Source organism: Ceratotherium simum, chromosome 7 (genome assembly GCF_057802395.1).
Source record: "Ceratotherium simum simum isolate JZ-2026a chromosome 7, ASM5780239v1, whole genome shotgun sequence".
In the NCBI taxonomy this organism is placed as follows: domain Eukaryota; kingdom Metazoa; phylum Chordata; class Mammalia; order Perissodactyla; family Rhinocerotidae; genus Ceratotherium; species Ceratotherium simum.
Window position 1 is genome coordinate 76,310,585 of NC_141906.1, and position 27,249 is coordinate 76,337,833.

The following is a 27,249-nucleotide window of genomic DNA, read 5'->3' on the forward strand; positions in this document are numbered from 1 at the left end:
TTCATTTCTGCCACTAGACCCCTGCCTCGACAGCCTGGCGTCAACAGAGGGCTTTACAACTCTGCTTACCTTCTTTTTGTTTTATTCCAGGGCCAGTAGCAGCCAAGCCCATTACTCTAGCTCCTAACTTGTTTGGTGGAGTTGTTGTTCCATGTCCTTGACCTCACACTTAGGTCCTGGGCACTCCTAGGAGTTATGGGAAGGGTGGGGTTAGGGCTGAAAGCCATTTGCACGGACACATTCTTATTTTATGTTCTATTAACAACTTGATTCCCAGGAGAATGTGTCCTCCACCCCTCTTTAGTTCACCCTTGGGTTCAAATCCAAAGATCTCACAATATCTTTTCTTTTTTTTTCTTTTTTTGGTGAGGAAGATCGGCCCTGCGCTAATGTCTGTGCCCATCTCCCTCTATTTTGTATGTGGGGACGCCGCCATAGCATGGCTTGATGAGCGGTGCTTAGGTCGAGCCCGGATCCCGGCCTGTGAACCCGGAACCGGGGCCTGGGGAAGCAGAGCACGAGTACTTAACCACTCCGCCACCGGGCCAGCCCCACAATATCTTCCTTTTAGAGGTGGAAACATACCCTGGAAATCTTCAGGCAAGAGGGCTGACGAGCACTTGTAAGAGCACAGAATTCTGTGCCCCAGACTGGCTCTTCACTGCTGCTTGGCTGCTTGCCCCCGGAAGGGAGAGCAGGAATGGCTCCAACACTGTCACCCGGGGGGAGTAAATGGGGAGGCCAGTCTTGCGGTGCAAGCGAGTGGTACGGTCCTGCCTGGCTCAATACATAGTCTGAAATCCGAGCGGGGGCCCCCGCTGTGGGGGCCTGGAAGGTATGTTTGAGGCCAATATTGTGACTCTGAAAAACCGCCCGCGCTGCGAGGGGACGCCTGCACTCAGATCAGTGTAACGTGGGGGACCACTGGGTGTCAGTTCTAGCCCCCTAGCGTGCCTCAGTTTCCCGGTCTGTGTCGGAGGCCACTACATCTCAGGATAGAAAAGCGATGCAGAAACAACTTTGGGCAAACGGAACGTCACCTAGAGCTGAAACGTCTGGGATCGCAGCTTTCGGTTCCTCCGCGGGAAGTGCGCCTGAACGAGCAGGGCAGAAGGAGGAGTCCCCAGAAGCTCTGGGGGCCATCAGCCCGTAGTAGCCGGGAGGCAAAGAGCGAGAAGACTCAGGTGCCGGCGGACCGGTCCGGAGGATGGGCGGTCAGTTTGCACTCGGCTCGACCCCGAGGGCGGTCAGGTGCAAGAGGGCGGGGGCTCCAGGCCTCGGGCTGCGGAACCAGGGCGGGCCGCCCGGCGGGGCATTTAAACCGCGCTGACTGCCGGCTGGGACACGCGCCCCAATCTGCGCCCTCGTCCGTCCGCCCTCTGCGCTTCGGGTTCCGGCTGGACAAGATGCGGGCTTCCTTGGCTCCGGGTGTCTGGTTCCTCCGCGCCTTCTCCAGGGACAGCTGGTGAGCAGGGCTGCGGGAGGGAGGCGCGCGGCCGGGAGCAGCTCGGCGCCGGCCCGGGGGAAGGGAGTGCCGGTGCTGAGGGACAGCCGCCCTCGGGAGACTCGGCCGGGCGGCGCGGCGCGCTTCGGGCGTTCTGGTAGGACCTCACCCCGGTCGCCTTCAGCGGCGCCATCCAGAAAGGTGGGTGATGCAAACACCCTTCCGAACAACGCGTTCCCCCCGGACTTCTCTGGGGAGGCTGCTGAGAGTCGCCGCCGTTTCCTTTTGCCATCCTCATCTCCAAACACACACACGCCCGGGTTAGACCTTCAGAGCGCCTCACTTTCACATCATTGAGCACCTGGGGGAACCTGGACTTGCAGGCTAGGCAACGGAGGCGGGAGAGGAGCGGGGGAGAGTTGCTGAAAAAGTGGCCATTGGAGTTGTTGAGCATACCTTTTGGCCTCTTTTAGCCCTTGGATAACACACAGGCCAGAACTCAGTGGTCCTGGGAGCCTGCCTTGAGGGGTTCCAGGCCCTGAGAGACATGCCTGGGGAGAGAATACCTCTCAGATCAGAGTGGCAACTGTCCCTCAGCTGGTGGTGGCCCCAAGACTGGATGAGCTGGCTGTCACAGTAGCTTTCCTCCTGACCAAGGGAGGCCTCAGGAGGCCACACATGTTGGGGTGTGGTAAGGTGGAGAGAGTTTACCCCATTCTAGCCCCAAAATATCCAGAGGCCACACACTGGAGCAGTTTGCTTGGTCTGCAGAGTATTTTTTAAAGTATTGTGTTAGTTGCCATCATTTACAAATTATAAAATTTGACATAAATGGCCAGAGTCCTGGCTTCTCTTGAAAAACAGGCAATGTAGCAATACCAGGCCTAAATTCCCAAATTATATTAATAGGAGTTGAGGAGTGCCCTTCAGATAGGGCAGGCGCTCTTAAGATGTCCAACTTGTTCCGGTTTTAAAATGGGCGTCCCCACCCTCCTCAGTACTGGGCAAATCCAGATGGTGGGTCACGCTAGGCACTGTCCAATTGGTGACAGTCCTCACTGGTGAGAGTCTTCATCACTTCCAGACTTCTTCACTCATTTAGATTACTTCCTTCATCCTTTTTGAGTTTGGGACTGTTAGAAGATATTTTTCAGAAAAAGATAAAATCATGACTCTCATAAGGATATAAAAATGATCATGTGTTGAAGATTTTGTTTTACTTACAATGAGGGAGCCAGAAGATGTTATATAATCAGTTCAAAAGAAAATTCAGAGAGGGGGGAATGGGGACTTAGTGTTTAATGGGTACAGAGTTTCAGTTTGGGGTGATGAAAAAGTTCTGGGGATGGATGGTGGTGATGGTTGCACAACAGTGTGAATGTACTTAATGCCCCTGAGCTGTACACTTAAAAATGGTTAAAATGGTAGATTTTATGTTATGTATATTTGACTACAATTGGAAAAAAAAAGAGAATCCAAAGAACATACCCATTTATAAATCAGGAATATTGAGGCAAAATTGGTTTTTCCACAGGTTGGGAGGGAAGACTGTTGAAACTCTATCAGTTCATAGACGTATTTTGTATGACTTATCCGATACCTACCACTTCAAGGAATTGTAAAATAGCTCAAGGTCAGTGAAAGGCTTGAATCACACAACCTGGATGGGTGTTTTCTAGACAATGCACGGCTTTCCAGTGAAACACAAATTTGTTTTTCTGCAGTCTCCACTGCTTTGATAAAAAATAGTCTCAAAGAAAGATTATTCTTGATCACAAAATAAGGTTGGTCTCATTAGTTCTGATCTGATTATTTATGTAAGTTCAGCAAGAGTGTTAATTCACAATATAAGCCTTGTTAAGTTTGCTTTGCTGGAAGTTTTCGTAAGGAATCTTGATTGGATTTTTTAAAAGCCTTTTATTATTTATTTTTCTGAGATTAAGAAGCCAGCAGTCTTCACTAGGTTTTACCTGCTGTACTGATAAATTTGGGCAAATTCCTCTCTTCTTGAAGTCCCCAAAATATCCTACAGTTCCTGGGCCTGCCGGGGAGTGACCTTCCTTATTTGCCTGGAAGGGAATGCAGTAAGCCAGTTTTCTTGGGAGGGTTTTGTTAGTATTGGCACCGTACAGTCAACCTTAGTTCCTTAAAGGGGGCTGGTTATATCTGATTAAATGAGCATCATTGTCAAATGCAACATTCCAGGCAAGGCCTTGGTTGCATAAGCAATTTTCCTAATTATGTCCTGGTAAAAAAGAGGACAGATTCTTATTGAACTTTTGCAAATAATCATATTGCTATGAAAAGCAAGAAGACTCAACAAAAGTTTCTGAATTTTCAGGGGTCAGGTAGGGAGAATAATATATTTACAAATGTTTCATATTGGTTTACAAAAACCGAGTCTAGTAAATTATTATGAGTTACAGATAGCTTAAGAAGAAAGAGAAAGGGCTTCCTTCTGTATCCAGAAAATAGAACACTATAACAACATCAACAATATTCCAAACATCCCTTATCAGTTCATTTAGTCCTATGTGATTATTTCTTGTTATGCTGAATCTTGGGTTAACGACCTCATAAACCCATCTGCTTTTAAAGAGTTCTGGAAATCCTGACTCAGTCCACTGGTATGTTTTTAAAGATGTCTAAGCAATGCCATCAGAAGGCTGTACCCAAGAGTAAGGGCCTGGTACTAGGCTTTTCTGAGACAGTTCTTGGTGGTTAAAGATAAAACCTTTGGCCTGTAGCTGATTGCAGAGCCTTTAGGAAGCATCAGAGTAAAACAGAAACTATCTATAGGTGAAAGAGACCTAAAAAGGCGTGGATTAACTTATTACTGATAATTTTCAAAAGTGAATGATCTGATGAGAATTCATGACAAGAATAATGCAGGGGACAAGGAAATTTGCTTGTTCTTGCGCTGTGCAGAACAAAATAAATCCAATCCCCCCCAAAAAAATCTAGACAATGTCTGAACATAATAAGGCTAATTTCAAAGAAGATAGTGAACATTACATCTGATTTATAAAAACAGGTGAACACATTTTTATAAAGGAAAATATTTTGAGATACGTGAAAATCCTGAGACATGATTTATATAATGTACCAAGGATATACCAAAAATATCAACTAAAGAGATTCAGTAGGTCTACATATTGCATTGACATAATATTTGATACTAAAGGAACCACAACCTCTTTTTGAAAATAATATGAATAAGATAAAAACTGAGTCAGCTTTGGCAAAATTTTAACACACTTAATTGCTTCTTTTCAGACTCATTATTAGCATGTACTGCATAATCCAAGGCAAATCAAATTCCCTTTCCACAAACGTTCTACAGATTTATCCATTTAGGTTTTGTGCTTCATTGTCCTCTGTCTTAATCTGGAACAACCAGTCATTTTACTTTAGGATAAAACCTCTCTTTTTTCTTCTTAATAAACAAAAACACATCTCGTTACCGTGTATACAAAGTTGTACCTCTCTGCCACTATTATTCCCAATAGAGTCTCATTCGTAGGTATTACTTATACCCTTTAATGAAAGTAACTTGTGTTTCAGAGAAGATTGGGGCCAGGGAGGGAGGATAATTGTAAACAGCCTGGACCACACAAGCATTTTAGAAGAGCTCACAAATACACATAACAGCTTTCTACATCCACACACATCATTTACACACTTCTTAAAGTGTGAATCCAACTACTGTGTTCTCCAACTTCTCCCAGAACTACGACAGATCTGGATTGAAATCCTTTCACTGCTGTATGCCTTGTGTGGTTAACTTCTTTAAGCCTCAGTTTTCTCATCGGTAAAGTCAGGTGGGTTCTTGAGGATAAACATGATATGTGAACATTCTGGACCTCCTGTGGCTGATGGAGGGTACTCAAGAAGTGTTCTTTTACTTCTTTCCTGGTGGGTGTAGATTTGGACTCCTGTCAAACACTAAACACTAATGTACTTCCTACTATAAGCACATTATTATGTTGAACTCTGAGGCCTATAAAGATGATTAAGACATTGCTTTACCTTCTTGGAACTAAGGATCAAGCTGGAGAGAAGGTGTGCTCTCTTATTATCAAACTTACTGCTTCCCCCTGTCCCCAGGGAGGGCATTTCAGCAGAAGTGAAGAAAGCGGATCTAGCTACCTTCCTCAAGTAGGTCGCTGGAGGGTGCACTGGCCCTGAGCTTTGGATCCTTGTCTATGACGTGAGGATAACAGCAATACCTGCCTCATATGATTATCGTGAGGATTAAATGAGGGACAGCGTGTAAGGTACACAGAGTGGTGCCAGGCTTGTATTAAGCACTGACTAAACATTAATTATTGACCACAATTCTACTCACTTTTCCTACTAGGCATTGTTTATTTGTCATTCACTGCAAAGTGATTATTTGCTTCCCCACCTAACTTGGGTATAATGAGGCAAGAGAAGTTAGGTAGCTTGTCTAGCGTCACATAGCTGGTAAACAACTGAGCTGGAGTTTGGATCCAAATTAGTCTGACTCCCAAGCCCATGGTCTTTCCACCATCCTCCCAATGAGAGTGTGGGAGGGAGAAAGATATGAGCATTTGGCCTTAGACTGGTCACTTAATCTTGCTAAGGCTCCAGGTCCTTGCCTATAAAATGGAGGTGACAATGTACCTGTATCACAGGGTTTTGGTGAAGTTAAATGAGAAGATATTTAAAGTGCTTAGCCCAGTGCCTAGAGTACAGTTAATACTTGCTAACTGCTAAGTGCTTGTGAGTTTTTGTGGAGGGAGTGATTCATCCTCAGCAGGAAAAGGTAGCATTTGGCTTTGTGGATCTGGAGATATGCTGAGCAGAGGTCATACAGCCAGCAGAGGCACAGGAGTGAAGACATGGCCTGTCTCTTCGGGACTGGTAACATGTAGCTGCAGCTGGCAGGAGCATGGGGTGCTGAAGGAGCAGTCCCTGCAGATGAGGCTGAGAGGCAGGTGCATGAGGTGTGCAAGCAAAAGTCAGAGACTCTGAGGAGTTTCTGCCCAGGAAGATATTACTGCCCCTCCTCCTCCTCTCCTGTCAGACCCTGTGTGTCAGGATGGAGTGGATAGCTTGTTAGCAGCCTCTCAGAGTCCTCCTTAGCCCTCGGCCTGGCCAGTGCCCTGCCTTCTATGGCATTGTCTGCATGGGCATGTCTGGGGGCAGCTGGCAACATGGGCATCTTGCCAGAGAAATGACTGTGACTGGTGCTTATGGGGTTGGGCCCATTTCCTGGGGCCCTGTGACGGGGAACGGCTCAGGACGTGGAGAAGAGAAGCCTGTGGGAGGAGGAACCAGCTGGATGAGCAGCTGGAGGAGCAGGAATGGTGATCATTGCACAGGCAGGAAAGCAGGAGCTGTGAACTCCCACATCGCTGTTTTTCCCCACACCCTAATCTTCCCATGTGAGCTGGAAAGGCCAAGGCTGGCTGGTGGCTGCAGCTTTACCTTCCGAGTGTGCTGAGGGCTCACACTTCCAGATCCATTATACCTCAATTTAATCCTTATAGCAATCTTGTGTGGCAGGAGTTTATCTTACCTAAAAGAAGATCAAACTGAGGCTTAGAGAGGTTAAACAACTTGCCCAAGGTCACAATAAGTAGCAGAACCAGAAATTAAGACTCAGCCTCCTTTGGTCTGTGTCTAACATTCTTTTCCCTATTCTGCAATGGCCTCAGATCAGGGAACCCAGATGCTGCCAAAGTAGCTTTTTCCTGTCTTATTTTCCTGGTAACTACAAAGAGGTGCTTGGTAAGGGCAGCAGAAAGGGCTCCATAAAATGAGCTATTATGGTAAGAGGCTGCTCTGAAAAGGAATGAGATCCTGGAGGAGAACCTGGAGGGCTAAACCTATTATCTCTGCCCCCACCCCCTTCCAAGCTCAGGGTCAGGGCTGATGGGACAGAGCATGTGACCCTGCAGCGCTCCCTTCCCCCACCCACTCGTGATTGATGTCTTCTACCCCAGCTGCCTTCTGCTTCCTCTTCCACCCTGCTGTTTCCTCTTTGCCTCTTTACAGAGCAGGCATGTGTGTACCTCCCTGGCTTTGGGTGGGGCTAGCTGACTCAGGCCCCATGGACTGGTCTAGAAGGCAAGGGTTTTGGAATGGTCTATATGGTTGGCCAGGGCCTTATTTCTTCCAGTCACTCTGTACAAACTGAGTGTTGAGGTTGGAGTTGAGCTGTTCCAAAGTAACAACAGAATTGAGGACAAACACAGGATAGTGTCCCTGAAGCCCATGGCTCCCCCTATCTGATTTCCCTGAGTTGGTGTGTGGGGTGTGGGGTGGAGGGGTTGGGCAATATAGCTGCTCTCATTTTGGCCTCTGGCTCAGGCCTCATGCCCTGGATCTTTCATGCTCAGGAGGAGGAGTGGATGAGGGTGAGGCATGGGGCTAGGCCTCCAGAGAATCCTGAGAGGAAGGCCATCATCTTACCTCCCTGGGCAGGACTACAGCTCTGCCATCATCAACACATTTCCATCTGTGCTGTTTGCATAGACTTTCTTCAGAAGAAAGACCAACTTAATACCTGTTGACCACCTCTTTCAAACCCTACCAACTCTCACACTCTTCTGAAGTTATTCCAGTTGCCTAAACAAAACCTCACCCTATAGCTTAAAGCCGTGTCTTTTCATTCTGTCTGAACACTCAGGGTTCCCCTACTCAGCTTCTTTCTCAAAGCAAAACAGTCTATCCTATATTTTCCTCTTCCTAAAAAAGATCACTATCTTATCTACTCGTTTTATAAAGTGCTGGGCTCTTCATAGCTACTAGCCAATGGCTCCCTTCTCTGGGAAGGACCTTGAGTTCAAGCCCTGAGTCAGCTTGATCTCTCTGAGCAAGTGCCTGAGTCCCAGCTGGAGGAAGGGTAATAAATAGAGGATTCCTTGGGCTGGCTCTCTGCCCCAGAAGGTTCTGTGCCCTCAGTCCTTAGAAGCCCTCCCAGACCTTGCCTGTCCCTGTCCCATCTTGTACACTGAAGGCCTGGCTCAGGGCTCTGCTCTGTGGTGTCTGTTCCAGGCTGGCCTTTCCCTACCATGATGTCTCCCAGTAGCAGTGGAGGATTTGGCAGGGAGTATGTGCCTGTCAGGTGGCACTGTCACCATTGGCCTGGTTCTTATTGTTCCCAACCCTCTCTCCTTTTCACATCTGCTGAGTCCCAGAACAGGCACATCCAAGGACAGGCCACCAAGTCTATTTGCTCGGGGCGAGTGCCAAGGTCACTTGCAGCTACAGCCAGCCCAGCCTGTTATGTGGCCACCTGAGCAGCCCTAGACATCTACTACCAGCCCCTGGTTGAGGCAGGGGGCAGTGGGGATTGGTCGATGAGGGAGATTAAGTCCCCACTGGCCTTACATGGGGGTAGGGACATTCCTTGCAATGTGGTTGCAATGCAAGGAAGCAGGGTGCAGGGAGGGAGGGGTGACTGGGTAGCCACTGGGGAAAGGGGACCTCTTTCCAGCATCTCCTAAGGTCGGCATCCCTCTGCTGTTTCTTGTTTTTTGTTGTTGTACTACGTACTAGGTGGCGGTAGTAGGTCCGTTACGGTTTTTGTTTGTTTGTTTTTTATCCGTTGGGGCTTTGGAACACATTGTTCCTTGTCCTACCTCGGAAGCATTCCTAGTGCAAAGTCTTAACAAGGTCAATAAGGCTATTATCATGCTCCTTTGAAAGAGTAAGTTGGACTGTCAGCTAATAATTAAGAGATAGCTAGTTCACCTCTCTATCTGACTTGGTTACTCAGTAACCGGTGTCAGGTGGGGGAAGTGGGACTCGAAGAAGTGCCACTTCTTGTTAACAAAGACTTAGAGGGTCAGAGGGCAGCCAGCCCCACCTAGAACAGTCTGGGGACCTTGCCCGCACGTTCCTTGGTCCTTGGCCTGCTTGCCCAGCCTGGCCCAGCACCTGAACTGCCATCCCTCCCTGTCACGGCCACCCTGGGGCTAGTGATGCAAGACTCAGCTGTGTGTATTTTTCCATCTGCTCCCTTTCTGGGGCCTCTTGATTCTGAAGGAAGGGCTTGCGAGAAGAGAAGTGAAACCTGCAGGTTCTACACGCCACAGCAGCACGTCAGCTGTCTTTCCTCTGAGTTACTGTGAGTTTGGCAGTCTTGACCTCAGTTTAGCCCAGCCCTTAACCTGATGGATGTCCCCAGTCCCCTTTGAACTGTGGCATCTTGGCCTTTTTCTCAGAATAGCTGCCAAAGAGGAATGGAAAGAGGACTTTGAGTTCATCTCCCCATCTCTCTGGAGTCCAGGCAGGAAGTCCCATAAGAGGCCAGTGCCAGGCCTAGCATCACATAGCACATTTGAGGACTTCCTATCCCCCCAGGAATCATGACTCTCCTGCTATCTTGAGTGTCAGGTTTTCCACTGGAGCTTGGGGTCAGAGCAGGGAGAAAGGTCAGGTCAGGCCCCTGGAGGAGGGCAGGGCTGGAATCTCACAGGTCTGGATATGAGTGTGATCCTCTGCTGATCCTGCCTCTCTGCTCCTGAGGGAGCATGTGGGCAGGCCACAGCAGGCCAAGGCTCTGCTCTGTCCCATTGCAGGCTCCCTCAGTGCACTGGAACCTACCTCAGGCAAGGTGAGGGCACTAGTAGCTTCAGGGTATCTTTGTGTTTGTCTAGCCCAGGTACGGGTGTACTGGGGAATAGGGAGGAGGGAGCTGTGCTGGCCTCCAAATCCCTACCTTCCCTGTGAATCCAGTGCCTGGAACCCCTACCGCCGGAGGAGTTTGGTGCCAACTCAGAGCAGCATGGGCAGCTCAGTCCCCTCCAGCTAACGCCTCTTCCTCATCCCAAAATCTGAAATAATGCTAGCTGTCATTTTTAAGTGCCCACTGAGTGTCAGGGACATGTAAGACCTGTTGTATGCATCGTCTCATTAACCTGTCACTAGCCCTATGAGAATGGTGATAAACTATTCAGACAAGCAAACAGGTCTAAGGAATGAAGCTAGGTTTTGCGTGATTCTGAAATCCTTGCTCTTTTATCTTATAGACACCAACTCCCTGAAATGCACCACGTGGATCCCCCTGTGGTGTTGCCATGTGCCTGGGGAGTGGCTGGCAGGATGGAAAAGGCAGAGGGAACTGGCCCTGCCTTCTATGAGGAAGCCTGTCTAGGGCTTCTCAAAATAATCAACAGGGCAGAGCCCTAGGTTTTTGCCTGGCTTAGCTTGGGTGGTATCCAGAACTCTCTGACCTAGAAAATCCCAACCCCCTTCAATGACTTCCCATCACCCTCTAGAGACAATCTAAAGTTCACAACTTGGCACCAACACCCTATATGACCTCCCCTGCCTCCTTCCCAGCCACCTCTCCTTCTATGCTCAGCTCAGTCCCACCTTCTAGATATCCTGAACTATGCGGAGTTCCCCAAACAGGTAGTGGTATTTCACGCCTCTATGCTTTTGCACACGCAGTTCCCTCTCCCTGGCACGTGCTCCCTGCCCCGGCCCTGGTTGACTTGGCCACTTCCCGCTTGTTTTTGAAGATTCCACTGAAGCCTTACCTCTAGGAACACTTTCCTGACACTGCTTCCATCCCAGCTGGGCTCAGTGTCCCTGCTTTGTGCTTCCATGTCATGCAGGGCTGCCCTCTATTATAGTACTGTCACACCAATTCTGTTTGTCTCCCCACTGACCTGTGAGCCCCCGGAGGGCAGCGATCTCTCTTATGACTTCTCTTGCTTATTGCTGGATCCCTAACACAGAGCCTGGCACATGGTTGGTACATGGGCGGGTGTAGATGGGAGAGCAGTCTTGTTTCTGCCAGAGGAAATCAGGATGTCAGAAGTGGGCATGAATGTGTCTGCTGTTCTGTCACATCTCCTCCTACCCGTGGTTGAGAGGGAGAGGACTCCAGATGAAACAGATAAGGAGAACATCTGTGACCACAGCCAGGAGAAAGTCAAGGGAGGGTGGTCTGAGGTCCCTTCTAGGTGGGCAGGTCCTAGGGTTGGGGTTGAAGCAGTGTGGTGGTGGGGAGTATGGGTGGGCTGGCAACTGAGCTGTACCTTTGGGCCCCTCATTGGCACTGACCAGCTCCTGAGAGGGCTCAGCATGTCTACTGAGTTGCAGCCTGGCTTCCCAGGCAATACCAGGCTCCATAGCTGGCAAGGGCCTCACTGCCAGGCCTGTCATAGGAGAATAGTCAGAGCTGGGTCCTCAGGGATCTTTCAGACCCAGAGGAGATCTGATTTGTCACCGTGGTCAGTACCTGCATCCATGTGGCAGCCAAGATAGGCTCAGCTGAGCCCTGAAGGTCTTAAAGGTGGTACAGCAGGGACTAGGGTGAGAGTAATATTGTATTCACCAGTCTTTGAGATAGATGTGGTTGGTGTTATCATCCATGTGTAATTGATGAGGAAACCAGAGGCAAAAAAGGTTTAGGAACTTGCATTTGATTACACAGTAAATTAGAGGCATCACTCAAAGCTTTCAGCTGTTTCCCGGACCAGGCAGCTTCCCAGGCAGGGCAGTGGGTCGGTGTCATTTGTAGAGCTGTTGTTTTCTTCCCCCCATGCTCTTTGAAGAAGGCCAGCTGGACACCCTCTCCAAATTCAGAGAATCTCTCCAAGATTCTAGAAGTCCCTGAAGTAGGAGTTCACAAGCTGTGTGCCAATTGGTGGGACCCTAAAAACATTGCTGCCACTATGCTTGCTGAGGTCAGTCACTGTGACAGTCACTTGGAGTGACCCTAGCTTCCCTGGAGAACTTAAGTACCTGGAGAACCTCTGTGATCCACCCATGCACCCCCAGGAACTGGTAGCCAGAGAGGCCAGGTTGTAGAGGAGCATGAAATCCAGACTAAATAGCTGGAACTTTGTTCTTAATGGAATGGAGAGCCGCTGGCAAATGTTAAGCCAGGTAATGGAGGGGGAGCATGTGTACCTTCATTCTTTGAAAAGATAACCTTTGGGACAGTGGAGAGAATGGAGACAGATCACCCAGCTAGGAAGCTCAAATCCAGGGGTGAAGTGAGAAGGCACCTGGGAGCCCAACCTAAATTCAGGCTCTGCTGAAATGTCCCTTTATTTCACAAGTGGTAGCCTTCATGACATGTTGGGGGAAGTAAGTTTGCAGTTTGGAGGCAGATCCCTAGAGAAGGCAGAGTGAGCCTCCAGTGTCCTGCCTCTTAGGTTCATGGAGTCAAGGGATGGAAAGCACTTCAGAGCCCCTCCTACCCTTCTTCCCCAACCTTCTCCATGAGATCTTTAATAAAGCAAGCCTCTGGGTCTTTCCTAACGCCTGCCCTTTCTCTTGGGCTGGGGGTCCATTATGAAGTCTATTTTCTATGTACTTCCACGTACTGGCTCCTGGCTGCTGACTCAGCTCAGCTGATGCTGTGCTAGGGAAGCAGACAGTGATTCAGGACGACGTTGAGGCCCTACCCCAGACACTTAGGAGAAGGGGAGGGGCTGGCTGTGCAGTGGAAACTTTAGAGGTGCATGGTTCAACTGTTCTTTCCATCCCAGACCAGTGCACGGGATGAGAAATGGGGGGTGGGAGAGGGCACATGTGATGTGTGAGCCATAGATGGAAAGAATGATCCTTCTGTCCAGTGGAATGGACTAGACTGGGAGTATGAATAGGACATGGGTTCTGTCACCAGCTTTCCCACTGTTGCCACATTTCCAACTATGGTCTGGGTTCTGCTCTAGCTGGGCTGCAACAGGTGTTATTTCTGCTGTGTTCTAGGCTTCAGTGGAGTATTGACCTCACTTTAAAGTCAGATCCTTCTCCTACTTCAGCGTCCCACCCACTCCCACCATTTGTGATATGTTAAAAATGATTCTCCCTCCCTGCCCCTGTCTCTCTCACACACCCATTCACAGAGGCACCCTGACCTTAGTGAGGCCAAAGTGAAGTAGAGGTGTTGGGAGCTGGCAAGAACAGGAGGAGGTACTCTGGTGTTGTCTAGGGTGCTGGCACTGAGCCAGCTCTGTTGGAAAGCCTCAGGAGTTGGGAGCAGGGAGATAGGGACCCCTGAGCACCCTGGCCTCTGGGCATCTGTTCCTACCCTTCCCTTGGCCTCTGCCCCAGGGAACGTGTGTCTGGAGGGGATCCTGAAGGTAGAAAGTTGGTGGTGCTGAGGCCCTGGGGCTGCCAGAGTGGACAGAGGTGGGATACTGGGTCCGAGCTTCCTGCTAACCCAGATGCCTGCCTTTTCCTGCAGGTTCCGAGGCTTTGTCCTGCTGCTCACCTTCTTCATTTATACCTGTTATCATATGTCCAGGAAGCCCATCAGTGTTGTCAAGGTGAGGTTGGCCTGGAGGTAAGGAAGAATGCAGGAGATGCTGGGCTGCAGCAGAAATACACTTCAATAGAATGGTCTGGAACTTGGCCTATAACCATCCTTGTTCCCTTGCCTGGTCACCGAGCCTGCTCCTTCAGTAGCTCTTTTTCCTGGAAAGTTTCCCTAGGTGTTCCTTTTGAGTTTATTCACCAAGACAGCAGTGTTGGCGGCTGTGGGTGGAACAAGAGGGCAGGGACCTGGGCTTTATGGGTTCTGCTCGTAGACTCCCGTTGCCCTTAACCGAGGGTCTGATGTGGCCACTTGTCCTTGTAGTCAGTTCCTAGAGGAGGAGATGCCAGAGGAAGGAACAAGGAGACAGCAGTGCTGATGTGGTTGGGGAGGGAGGTTACTTGCACCTCTCTGGGCTGACTGGGCTCTGGGGCCATGACATGACCCCTGACCTGGGCATCCCATTTCCTCTCCAGAGCCGTCTGCACCAGAACTGCTCAGCACTGATCAGTCCCATCAACGACACCCACAGTCTCAATGACACCACCTGGTGCAACTGGGCTCCATTTGGTAAGAACATGGCAAGTTGCTCTTCCCCACTCCTCATTATCCCCTACCCAGGAAGGGGTTGTCCAGGGCCAGAAAGGGCTTCTTGCAGGGGCAGTCAAGCAGCCAGCTTTCTGTCTCTCCTGTCTGCTTTCAGACCAGAACAACTATAAGGAGTTACTGGGGGCCGTGGACGATGCCTTTCTCGTGGCCTATGCCATCGGCATGTTTATCAGGTAAGAGACATCAGAGCCTGTGACCGTCCAGAGCAGGATGGTTCCAAGCTGCTGCCTCCCCTTGACTAACCTGGGGGCAGCCAGGTTGAAGTGAAAAAGGCGATGGCTGCCCTAGGTGGAAATGAGACCAAGACTTCCACACATATAATCAGTCCACAGCCATCCTGGTGTCCTTACCATAGTCACCGAGCCTGCTCCTTCCCATGGCAGACTCCCACTTTCAGTAGCTCTTTTTCCTGGAAAGGTTTTCCTGGATACTCCTTCTGAGTTTATTCAGCTCAGATGGCAGTGTCAGTGGTGAGGCTGGAATATGGTTTATCCTGGACTGGGACCCTCCGAGGATGGCTTTGGATGCAGAGATGGCTCGGAAACCCCTGTCCTGTCCTGGACCTAAATTAGCACAGCAAGCATGGCTTTTACATAGTAAGCAGGGTGTTTGCCGTTAGGAATCAAAGATGAATTAGCAGGGTACCACCTTCAAAGAGCTCATAGCCTAGTGGGGGTGACCAATATGTCAGCAGCTAGTTACGAACCAGTATGGTGGCTCTATGACAGAGGTGGCTACAGGGCGCTCTGGGGGATCAGAGGTAGACACCTAGTCCAAGCTGGGATTGGAGAAGAGGGGTTAGGGAAGGCTTCTTGGAGGAGATGATACTTGAACTTATGAAGGACAATTGGGCTTGGCAGTGGAGAAGTGGCTAGGCGGAAGGAACAGCATGGGCAAAGTAAATCAGGTGTGAAACAGCATGATCTGGGTGTGGGGGGACTAATAAATCAAGTTTACCAGAGTGTAAAATTTGAAGGAAGTAGTAGCAGGAGACGGGCCGAAGAATGAGGTCATTGTGTGCCAGGCTGCGGGCACAGGAGAGCCATCGGAGGCTTTTACCAGGGGTTTCATGTTCAGATTGACATTTCAGATAGAGCGCTCTGAGGGTGACATGAGATAGACAGAAGATAGATTGGAGGGAGGGCAAGACTGAAAGCCTGGTTACACTAAAGACAGACGTATAATAGCCCAGCTGAACTTTGAGGAGACCTTGAGTTAGAATGGGAGTAATAGAGGTGGTGAAGAGCCAACACCCTGGAGAACTATTTATGAGGTTGAATGGGTGGGTCTTGGAGGTTGAATGTGAGGGGTAGGAAGGAGAGGCAGGAGACTGAGGAAGGTCCATGGTCTCTGTCTTTAGTGGCCGAAGATGGTGGTGCCATTCACTCAGATGAGGGGTGCAGGACAAGGGGCTAGGTGGGAGAAGGAGGAAGAGGAGTTCGGTTTTAGAGTGTTGAGTTATGACTGTTTTGGGGGCATCCAAGTCAGAATGTCCAGAAAGCGTCGGGACGTGATCCTGGAGCTCTGGGGATGATACTTGAACTTATGGCGGCTGTGGGTGGAACGAGAGGGCAGGGACCTGGGCTTTATGGGTTCTGCTCGTAGACTCCCGTTGCCCTTAACCGAGGGTCAGATGTGGCCACTTGTCCCTGTAGTCAGTTCCTAGAGGAGGAGATGCCAGAGGAAGGAACAAGGAGACAGTGGTGCTGATGTGGTTGGGGAGGGAGGTTACTTGCACCTCTCTCCAATGCGGTTGAAGCTGTTGAACACACAGGTGGTAGTTAAAACCATAGAAGTGATGCAAGGGACTGCTCATCAGAAAACTAAGTGAGAAGGAGTGGTCAGCCAAGGGGGAGGAAGATGGACACAGCGACATCGTGGAGGCCAGGGAGAGAACATTCAGGAGGGTGGACGGCAGTGTCCAATAAAGCAGAGAAGTTTAGTGAGTGGAGGACTGAGGGTGTCCCTGGCATGTGGCAGCACAGAGGTCATTGGTGGTCACTCTGGCTGCTGTCATTTCAGTGGCATGGTGGGGGAAGAAATAGATGGCAGAGAGTTGAGGAGGGCAGAGAGCAGAGATTAACCACAAATCTACTCTTTTCTTCAGTGGGATTTTTGGGGAGCGGCTCCCCCTCCGTTATTACCTTTCAACTGGAATGCTGCTCAGTGGCCTTTTCACTGCGCTCTTTGGCCTGGGATATTTCTGGAACATCCACGTGCTCTGGTACTTTGTGCTCATCCAGGTACGAGCCTCTGCCTTGCACTCGGGCCTCTGTTCCCATCACAGAAAGGATCCTGGAGGCCACTAGTCCTTCCCAGCCACCCCCAGGTCATGGCAGATTTGGGCCATGAACACCTCCTTCCCAGCCCAGTGGGCCCCTATTATGCTACACGGGGTCTGAGTCCCACTCCCTACAGTCATGCATTTGTTCGGACTGTCAGTCTGTGCTGAGCACTATCCCGAGGTCATTGAGAGGCCTGAGAGCCTCGGTGTCTGCAGCAAAGGATCTTGGGCCAAAGGAGAAATCAGCTGGTGGTGTTAGTGTGTGTGTCCGTGTGTGAGGGAGGGGGAGTTTGCAGTGTGGGCTGTGGAGGGCCCCTTAACCGTGATATTGAACCTCCTCAGCCCAGGAGGGGTCAGAGCAGGGGGTTGGCAGCACGGCCCAGGCGTGATCCTGACCCACCTACCTCCCCTCTCCCTGCAGATCTGTAATGGACTCGTCCAGACCACAGGCTGGCCCTCCGTGGTGACCTGTGTTGGCAACTGGTTCGGGAAGGGAAAGTGAGTGTGACGAGGGAGGAGGAGTGGGAGGTACCTCGGGAGGGCTGAGGGTAGTGGGGAGGTCACTTGTGGCCCTTAGTATAATTTCAGGGTGAAGGATTAGAAACTTGCCTCCATCTTGCTGACTTTCACATGCTGAGATATAGACATTTTAGTGACTAAAAAGCAGTGCTGATTTCTCATTGATGAGATTTTAACCCGTAAAACAGGCAACCTTAGTTATGCTTTTTCCTCATAATAGATGAATTTCTATTTTGTGTGAAGACAAAAATGAAGCCTATAAAACTGTATTTTTCCGTTTCTTCAACTGGCTTTCATGCAAGAAAAGTTGCTTTAGAGCAGGATTTCTCAACTGTCAGCACTATTGACATCTGGGGCTGGATTGTTCTTTGCCGTGGGGGCTGTCCTACGCATTGTAGGATGTTGAGCAGCATCGACCCGCTAGATGCCAGTAGCATACCCTGAGCTGTGACAATTGAAAATCTCCAGACATTGCCAATGTCCCCTGGGGGAGAATCGCCCCTGGCTGAGAACCAGTGCTCTAGGGTAACAGCCAGAGGGCAAGAGAGAAGAAAGGGGGTGGGGGCTCGATGCCCTCAGGGCAGCAAGAGCTCCCTTTGGAAGCCCTGTGTGTGCTCCTTCAGGGAGCTGGCTGAGGGGAGCGGGACCCCAGGCCTTACTGTCTCGCACCTGTCTCCCCCTCCCTGACTGGTGTCTGGGCAGCACTTGGCCAGGGCAGTGCGATGAACCCTGTGCTTCTCTTTTTACATTTTCTACTCTCTCCCCTCTCCTTCCTTGCCCTCCCTCCCCTCCAGGCGGGGGCTCATCATGGGCGTCTGGAATTCCCACACCTCCGTGGGCAACATCCTGGGCTCCCTGATCGCCGGCATCTGGGTGAATGGGCACTGGGGCCTGTCGTTTGTGGTGCCGGGCATCATCATGGCTGCCATGGGCGTTGTCACCTTCCTCTTTCTCATCGAGTGTGAGTGGGCCCCTCCCTCCCCACAGGAATTGAGCCTCCCAGTTCTCACAGGTTCTGGGAGAAGGGAGCTGGCTAGAGTGGGAAGATTACTTATGGAGCTGGAGGACCAAATGTGTGATGGAACAAACAACCTCCCTGAGCCTCAGTTTTCTCGTGTGTAAGATAAGAATATCAACGTCTACTTCCTAGGTTAGTTGAAGGTCTCAGTGGGAGAATGTAGTGAGGATGCCTGGCCCATAGTCGGTGCTCTGCTGGCTGAATCTGAGGTGTGAGAAGGGAAAGGTGGAGTTGACAGGACTCGCATAGGGAGCAGTCCCCACATCTGCTGTTTTCTTCCCCCTTCCCTGATGGCCTTGTGAGTCAGGTAGGCCGGGTAGTATGGCCACTTTGTAGCAAGAGAACGAAAGTCCACAAGGCAGTAGTGACAGAGCTGGTCGTTAGGAGAGCCAGGCCTAGAAGGTGGTCTCCGGAACCCCTGTTCCAGGCTCCCTGCCGCCGGGAAGTACACTGGTCACCTTGTAGGGGTTTGGCCCAGTGCAAGGTGAGGGCCTGGCCTGCTGGGAAGCTTCTTAGAAGGCTTTTTTTTTTTAGACCCAGAAGATGTGGACTGCACCCCTCCTCAGCACCATGTGAGTGTGAGCCCCCCCAGTCTGCTCCCTGCCCTCCCACTCCATCTGCAGGGGTGGTCCCAGAGAGGACAGGGGAGTTGGAGGGAGTTACTTCACAGGCCCAATGCCAGGCCCTTGGGTTGGCTCCCCAGCAGCCCCGTGGTCTGGCAGGAGGTTAGTCCAGTCCTGGAGAGGGACACGGACCTCTTCTAGTGTGGGAGCCCCTACCTCTCATATGGGTTATCCCTCCAGCTGGTGGGAGGTGGCATGTGGACGTGCCTACAGCAAAGGCTCATCTCTGCTCAGGGTGGGCCAGAAGAGAACCAGGACAACCCTGAGGACCCTGAGAATGGTCCCTACTCTAACAGGGAGAGCAGCCCGGACACTGCTACCAGATGCTCCAAGGAGCCAAGTGCTCAGCCTGCTGCCATCAGCTTCCTTGGAGCACTCCAGATCCCAGTGAGAAGTTTGTAGAATGGAGGGAAGTGGGAGGCTCTCCAGATTTTTCTGTTGGATATGAGGAGATGAGGATGCTCATGGTGATTTCTGATTTCCAGAATTTCTTTACACGAGATGCTTAGGGTGGTAGCCGACTTGGGGAGGGTAACATGGGGGGCTTGCCTTGACAGCGTTTGAACAGCAAGCACAATGCTTTTATTGAGATTGGGTATGTACTTGAGGTTGCTGTGTGCTAGGTGGTGGAAAGGCCTGGGGTGGTGCCGATCCAGCCTCGGGGCTGCCCTGGATAAGGGTCTCTTGCACCCTTTCCACGTGCCCTCTGTTACTCTCCCCAGGGTGTGATCGAGTTCTCCTTGTGTCTGCTCTTTGCCAAGCTGGTCAGTTACACCTTCCTCTACTGGCTGCCCCTCTACATCTTCAATGTGGGTAAGCACCAGGGGAGAAGCGGTAAGCAGGGGTCTCTGAGGAGGCTAAGGCCATCTCTGTGGGGAGAGGAAACCTGTCATGTGATGCCTGTGATTCCAGGATATAGGCAGGATTTCTGCTGAATGTCTCCTAGAGCAAAAGGAGGTTTTGTTTTTCAAATGGGAAGCTAACCCTTATATACTGCCCCCTAGACCTGGATTCCAGCCCATTCCTCCCTTGGAACTGAGTTGTGGGTTAGGAACTCAAAGTTCTGTTCCATAATCCTCCCTAACTTCTTCTCCAGCTGTAAGTGTAGGAGAAACCCACCTGCAGGCTGCTTGGCTCATAGATGGCTGGGATGGAGGGTGCTAGAAAAGGTCTGCCTTTTGAATGCCTCGTGGAGTCCCCTGAGCCTCCCCCAGCCCAAGGAAGAGGGCCTTGTGAGCTCCCCCACTGCCTGCAGTCTGGCAGTGAACACTGCTCTCCTCTCCCAGGGGGCTGCTGGAGCTTCATGGCGTTGACACGTGTGCCTGGGTGCCCATCTTGTGGACCCACTCTCCCCTGCCCCTGCCCCTGCCCAGAGTTGTACGGATGAGGAGAGGTCACTTTCATGGTTGAAAAAGGATGTTAATGTCCGCCTGCCCTGGTCTCTGCTTTCCCATAGCTCAGGTGGCTACACTCTCAAACAGTAGCTCCTGGAGCCTCAGAGCTCTGCCAGGCCAAGGCGCTCTCACCCTCCTCCAAGCCCTGTGGGAGGCCAAAGCTGCCCGGCTGTACACTGTACCTGTGCTGAGCGGGATACTGTGGGGCTCAGTTAGGGCCAGATCTCCAGCTGTAACTCCCCCACAGCCTGTCTGAGATCCTCTCTTAAAGATAGGGGTAGAGTGCCGGCAGCCCTGTGGACACTGAGACTCTTTGTTTTGGTGCCTTGGTGCTGACTAGAGAGTCAACCTTAGGGGGCTGGGCTACAATTCAAGCTTCTGGACATTCCTTTTTCTCATTCTACGGCAAGGCCTAGGTCCCCATTTTTCTGCCAGCCTCCTTCCTGGCTCCGTTTACGTGAAGAGCTTCTGGTGGGGGCCAGCCGCTAGGTGGGGAGCAGAACAGAGCGGCCGGCTGGGCTGAGGCTCAGTGAGAGCAGTTGTGCCCCTAGCGGAAAGGTGGCCCAGGGGACAGGGTTCTCAGGGGCCAGATCCCAGTGCTTTCAGGAGAGGGCTGTCACAGAGTGGGAGAAGGCAGTACAGGAGTGGGGCCAGAAAGGGCGTCTGGTCCCAAACTGCCACAAACTCACTTGAGACCCTGGCCAATCACCTCCCCACAGTCCTTCCTCTGAAAAAGGAGGCAATGGGGCTGGATCAGGTGCTCTGCAGAGATTTTTCTGGCTGTGGCACTCCAGGAAGTTTGCCCTGAGCCCCCAGGTCTGACCACATATTTGTGTTTTCCACAGCTCACTTTGATGCCAAAGAGGCTGGGGACCTGTCTACGCTCTTTGATGTTGGTGGCATCATAGGTAAGGCCCTGCCCTGCTCTGCCTCTAGGCTGCATTCTGCTCTTCTCTTGTGTGGGTGCAGAAAGAAGGGACAGGTTGACGGGAAGTGACCCAGGCAGGTGGCATCAGAGAAAAAAGGGCTCGTGCCCAGCTGGGTGGCCCTAAGAAAGATATCCCTTGTGTTTGGTCTTCCCATAAACAGTGGGTACAGAGAGGGCTGTGGAGGGAGAAGCTGGTTCTGGATGCCCAGGCCCAAGCTAGTGCTGAGCAGAGTGCTGGGGCAAAGCCTGTGGGACCCACGAGCAGGACGCTGTGGCCGTGCCTGTGGCAGCAGTGTGTGAGTTGGTTTGTGTTCCAGGTGGCATCTTGGCGGGGCTCATCTCTGACTACACCAATGGCAGGGCCACCACTTGCTGCATCATGCTAATCTTGGCTGCCCCCATGGTGTGTATGACCTCGAGGGCCAAGCGCATGTGCGTATGTGCCTGTGTGGGCCGCTGAACAGTGTGCACACTTGGGCATTTACGCACACGCCTGTCTCTTTGCGTGTGTGTACCTCCTGTGCACAGCTTGGGGAGAAGAAGCCAGGGTCTGCACAGGAAAGAAGTCCGGACTGAGAATGTTGGAAAGGGATTAGTGACTATTTGGCCTTGGTGGAGAAGGGGGAGACCAGCTGCTAAACTTCTTGACCAAGGAAAGGATAAGAGATTGGGGTTAGATAGGAGAGAAGACTTTCTGGGAAAAGGGAAACAGTAGATTACCACTAGTACCACTATGGAGGGTCTTAGACCCTCCATCTCTGGAACATTTAAAGACCAGGAGGTCTGGTCTGAGAAGGAAAAGGAGTAAGGTGACCTCTGGAGTTCCAGGGCAGGAGAGGGTTGGTCCAGACTTCTGATCTCCAGTCTAACAAAGGCGGCCGTAGGGAAGCCTGGGTGTGACCCTACCTCTCACCTTCTCCTCTCTCAGATGTTCCTCTACAACAACTTTGGCCAGAATGGGATTACCAGCTCCATAGGTGAGGAGGTGGCTGCAGGTCCTGCTAGGCCACAGGAAAGGCACTGCATTGGGGGCCCACACGGCTGGCTTGGGGGTATCGGTGGGAAGCACAGGGAAGGGGAGGTTCTCAGCCTGTTGCCTGGGTGCCTCACCTGCTTTCGGGCTGGGGCTGGTGGTGGCACCTCATCTCTAACTGGGCCTTCTCTATTACTGCCTCAGTGATGCTGATTATCTGCGGGGCCCTGGTCAACGGCCCTTATGCGCTCATCACCACTGCTGTCTCAGCTGACCTGGTAAGCGGGCCTGCGTCCCGGGGCCAGGGATCACTTTGGGGACTTGGTCAGGGCCTCTGTCTCCAGGTCCATTTTCCCCACCTCACTCTCCCCCTCCCCTGGCCTGCAGAGACGAGATCTTCAGAGTGCTCCAGAAGCCACCATTGGCCCCTCTTTCCTCTTTCCTCCAAGTCCCAATTGCCGCCTCCCCCCGAGTCAGCCCTTCTCCCATTCCTGGTCCTGCGTGATGCTGCCTCTTGGTTTGGGCCTCCCCACTCTGCTTTCTCTCCCCAGGGGACTCACAAGAGCTTGAAGGGTAATGCAAAGGCGCTATCCACGGTCACGGCCATCATCGACGGCACTGGGTCCATAGGTCTGTGACTGTAGCTTTCAGCTCCTGGCAGCTGAGCCCCGAGCCTTGTTATGGGCACACACCCTGGAATACCACCCTCATGAGGGCAGGGAGGTCCAGGACCCTTGTCAGTGCCCTTCTCTGACGCTGTGCTCCACACAGGTGCGGCTCTGGGGCCTCTGCTGGCTGGGCTCATTTCCCCCACAGGCTGGAACAATGTCTTCTACATGCTCATCTCTGCTGATGTCCTGGCCTGCTTGGTGAGGATTCTTGGGGCATACAGATAGGTACTGGGGGAGGGAGGTTCCTGTCCTGCCAGGCTGGAACCCTAGAGATCCAAAGCATTGGCCATTAGGGGCTCTGGGATGATGAGAACAGCTTCCCTTTGCTCAGAACCACTTTCCCTCCCATTCATGGGGGACATCCTGCTGAATAAACTGTGTGCCCATCTCTTTCCCTCCTGCCAGTACACTGGTCACCTAGCACTGGGGACTAACCACGTGCTCAATGCTAATGTTGCCCTCCCTTCCCTCTGTGCCTTGGACTCCCCACAGCTCCTCTGCCGGTTGGTATACAAAGAGATCCTAGCCTGGAAGTCGTCCATGAGCAGAAACAGAGGGTGAGTCCTCCAGAGAGCTGGCGCCCCACCTCCCCCAACCTCAATTCTATGGGAGTCAAACCCAGTGCTCAGTGGCTCTGCACCCAGTCTGAGCCCAGCTCCAGCTCAGACTTCTGGAACATGGAGCTGGACCCCAGATGTGCTCCGTGACCCCCCCCCGCACCCTTCTCCTGCCCCACTAACCTGTCCTCTGTTGTCCCCATGTGTCTCCATAGCTCTAGTCTGGCCCTAACCCACCCGCGGTAGTATTTTCCTCAAGTCTCATGACTTTTGTGAGTATTTTCTTCAAGTCCGTGACTAATGAGCTGTTGGAGTGGACCTGCATGCAAATCCTCTCTCCTCCAGTGTGATTTTTCCAACTTTCTCTTTTTTCTTGGGGGCCAGTTCCAAAAACTCTCAACCCGAGCAGAGCACAGGGCTTGGGAAGTGTTTCCTAAGGGGTCTGAGCTGCCGCAGAGGTTGGCAGCCTCCTCCCCTTAGGGAGAGCAGGAGGGCTTTGGATGCACCCTGGGACAGAGGAGGCAGAGTCCAGGGAAATAGTTTTCCCTCTGAACTCAGACTCTGAGCTGCAAGTTCAGAAACCAAGGTCCTCTGGCCCCTCTGCCTGGGGTGTGCAGAAAAAAGCAACTACCAATCAAAACTTCTGGAATAAAATTCGAATCAAGCGTCGGTGGCTGGCCTGGTGTGCTCTCTGCCTGTTGCCCCATGGTGGTGGGTGTGGCGGTGGCACAGATAGGTAGTGACTGAGGCAGAGCTGGCAAGAGGCTGGGTGGCTTACTGGTGCTGAGGTCGGGCAAGGCTCTCTGTGGCCTTTCTGGCTCTCCTTCTGAGCAGGAGGTTCTTGCTAATGAGGAGCTGGCTGGAGCTGTGGACCTGGTCCGGATGGTAAAAGTGAGGAAGAACCCTTTGGGGTCATGGTAACCAGCACGTTCTCTGGGGAAGCACTTCCCATTTTTATTTTTATTTATTTTTTATTGCAGTAACATTGGTTTATAACAGTGTATAAATTTCAGGTGTACATCATTATACTTCTATTTCTGCATAGATTACATGATGTTCATCACCCAAAGACTAATTACAGTCCATCACCATACACGTCTGCCTAATTATTGCTTTCGCCCTCCTCCCTCCCCCCTTCCCCTCTGGTAACCACCAATCCAATCTCTTGTCTCTGTGCGTTTGTTTGTTGTTGTTTTTATCTTCTACTTTTGAGTGAGATCATACGATATTTGACCTTCTCCTTCTGACTTACTTCGGAAGCACTTCCCTTTAAGGAAAGTGTCATCCAAGTTCATGGAGAAAAATTGAGAGCAGGAGGCGTTAGCAGAGTATCTGTCCTGCCCTGCCCTGGAGGAGGGAGCAGGGGCACTGGACCTGCAGGGCTACTGCTCCTTCCACCTGCTTTCTCTGGGCCAGGCCTGAGGGAAGACTGAGAAGGGAACAAAAGAAGCAGAAAGAGAAAATGATGAGTATATAGAAACCATCTGCTTTGTGTCTGGAATTGAGTCTGCCTTTAGATACATTAGCCTACCTCTCAGGAACCATCAGAGAGAGATATTCTCATTTAGAGATGACAGAACGGAGGTTGAGAACTCAAGGAATATGCCTAAGGCCTCAGCTAGTCCCAGCAGCGCTTAAATCTGAACCCAGGTGGTTTGCTTCTCTCTCTACTGCTGCCGTCCTATACTGGTCCTTCTCTGAGGAAGGCCCGTGTGTGGGGAGCAGAGTAATTTGCTAGGGCAGAGGGAGTGCTGGGCTTGGAACCAGAAATCCTTAGACAATCCTGACTTCTCTGTTCACGTTCATCTGTAAGACCTTGGGCATATTCTCTGAACCTCTGCATCCTTAAGTGTAAATGGGGATGGTTATCCCTAAATACCTGACAGGGTTGATCTGAGGCTGAGACGAGATGGAATATGTGATATTGCTTTGTAAAGTTGGCAAATGTGGTACGAACATTGCAAGGTTTTTAATATTATTCTGGCTTGTTAGTCCTTGCTGAAGGGGTGAAACGGAGCCCTAATTAGAGAGAACAGGGATGAAAGGCAATTATTAAGGGGCCCTAGGAACCTGCCTTCCCTGTCCACACTGTTGGGGCAGGAGCTTCTTAAGCTGTGTCTCACTTTCTCTTCCACCGCCCCTCTCCTCCCCATGCAGGTATAAAGAAATATGAAACCCTGATTGGAAGAGAAGTCTGGAGGGCCCCACCTGGGTCCCAAAGTGCTCCCCCTGGGCAATGGAAACTGCCACCGATGGGCGAGGCAAAGCCTCTTGACTTAACACCAGCCCAGCCCACAGGGCCGCTAAGGGACCGGGAGATTCTCCACGGGAAGGGGATGGCCAACACGAGGAAACGGAAGACTCAAGGGCCCAAGCTTTGGAAGCTGCAAGCAGAAGGGATGGGGATCAGAGCTGAGTGGTGTCTCATCTTGGTAATGGATCTGCTCAGACTCCTGCTTTTTCAGATTCCAAGACAGAAGGCAGAAGCTCAACAGGGCCAAGGCCTGGAAAAGATCCGTGTCTCTTTCTCATGTTCAATTTGCGCTTCTGTAATCAGCTTGTCCCAGTAGGTAGGTACCTGCCCCTGTCTCCGAGCTGCCCAACCTCTCTTGGTCCCTTTGTCCACAAGCCAGTTTTCTCTGTGTGTTTCCCCAAGTTGGACTCTCCTCTTCTACCCTCCATCTGAACCTCTTTATCATTCCTGACCCGTTGGATTGCAGCGTTATTGCTGTATCCTCCAGGGTCGGGACGAGGGTGAGGCAAGGGAGGCCTCACCTTGGGCTCGTGCCCATGCCGCCCCTGAGAGTGGCGGCCTCCCTTGCCTCACTCTGGTCCCGGCCCTCTGTGTCCTCCGTGGAAGATGACGACAGATCAAGGCAGTGTTGCGGGGTGGGGCTGGGGAGTGGGGCCATATAAAAATATCAGGGTGTGTGTTAAATGTTTTGATAATGAGAGGTCAATGGTTATCGAGTGCTCGCTGTCTGCCAGCTCTACTCAAGGAATGGAGTAGACAATGGACACAGAAAAAGAACTTACGCCCTAAGCACAGGTGCCAGGGTGACAAGACTAGCAAGAAAGAAGAATGCTCCTGGTTCACGTGCGCGGCTGTTACATTGCAGTTGCCTGGGGCTCTCTGCAGCCGGCCTTTCTCCCCTGTGTTCCTGATGTACTTTTTCTGGCCTCCCCCAATCCTGGAGTGCTACATGCCAGGCAAACTCTTGGCATTTCTGGCTGACCTTTGAAGCCGCCCATCGGCACCAATACAGACTTCCTTTGCCAGCTGTGCCTGTGCTCGTCTTTGTCAGGGCTTAACACGGGAGCAGCAAGCTGGGGCTCGCGTGGGTTATCAAAACCGTGTCCCAGGACCACAAGGTTGGTGTGCTGGGGCTGGTTACAACTGGCATTCCCAGAGGGGATGCTCATGACAACATTGATGACCTGTGGGGCAAACCGGGAGCTTAGAGCCCCATATAAGATACAGCCGTTGACTGGGACACTCTGTGGGCCAGTGCATTAGCTGGATACAAATCCTTCAGCATTCAAATAGGTTGCACACACTCCAGTGGTGACAAATAGGTAAGTCTCAAACTGCCTGATACTCACTCTGGCTTTGAAAGCAGGAGCCAGTCAGGGATCCTTAAGTCCTCAGGCCCCAGGGCAGGAGCTGTAGTATATGGCATCATGTTCACATTCATGAATGCTGCTTTCAAGACCGGAGAGATTTATCAGACATCGTCACTTAGGGAGGCCACTAGATGGTGCCATCATCCCAAGATAGAGCCCAGCGTGGGCCTGGTTCCCTTCTTCCAGGCAGGGAGAGGAGGAGTGCGTGTCTCTTCACATGCCAACTTGTAGCTTGCTTTCCCTGCAGACAGGTCAGGGTAGGAGGGACAGGGTATTGTTCCTCCTTGGCACTTCTGAGGTCTTCTCTTCCCTAGCCTCACCACTTACTAGCTTTAAGCCTGTTTTCTCATCT

The 27,249-nt window shown here is 51.5% G+C and overlaps 1 protein-coding gene across 2 annotated transcripts; it reads left to right on the plus strand.

Annotated features, from left to right (window-relative positions):
• Window positions 1–1,013: 1,013 nt before the first annotated feature.
• SLC37A2 (solute carrier family 37 member 2) lies at window positions 1,014–26,552 on the plus strand. Of its 2 annotated transcripts, XM_004438427.3 has the most exons (19): window positions 1,014–1,465; window positions 13,629–13,710; window positions 14,174–14,267; window positions 14,401–14,479; window positions 16,414–16,549; window positions 17,012–17,088; window positions 17,904–18,070; window positions 18,662–18,699; window positions 18,985–19,137; window positions 19,473–19,563; window positions 20,990–21,052; window positions 21,390–21,475; window positions 22,001–22,049; window positions 22,250–22,323; window positions 22,597–22,675; window positions 22,817–22,914; window positions 23,209–23,273; window positions 23,489–23,545; window positions 25,431–26,552. In XM_004438427.3, the coding sequence occupies exons 1-18, from the start codon at window positions 1,407–1,409 to the stop codon at window positions 23,517–23,519; spliced, it is 1,521 nt and encodes a 506-aa protein (XP_004438484.1). In that variant the 5' UTR covers window positions 1,014–1,406; the 3' UTR covers window positions 23,520–23,545; window positions 25,431–26,552. The 2 variants fall into 2 exon arrangements, with proteins under 2 accessions (XP_004438484.1, XP_014649183.1); XM_014793697.2 differs by lacking the exon at window positions 23,489–23,545 and having other exon boundaries at window positions 1,015–1,465.
• The last annotated feature ends 697 nt before the right edge of the window (window positions 26,553–27,249 follow it).

What these genes read in the sequence shown, in the direction of transcription:
- SLC37A2 (XM_004438427.3), top strand. Translation starts at nt 1,407, where the DNA reads ATGCGGGCTTCCTTGGCTCCGGGTGTCTGGTTCCTCCGCGCCTTCTCC. An exon ending in CTGCTGTCTCAGCTGACCTG is followed by an intron (nt 22,324 to 22,596) that starts GTAAGCGGGCCT and finishes TTCTCTCCCCAG; the next exon opens with GGGACTCACAAGAGCTTGAA. An exon ending in CGACGGCACTGGGTCCATAG is followed by an intron (nt 22,676 to 22,816) that starts GTCTGTGACTGT and finishes TGCTCCACACAG; the next exon opens with GTGCGGCTCTGGGGCCTCTG.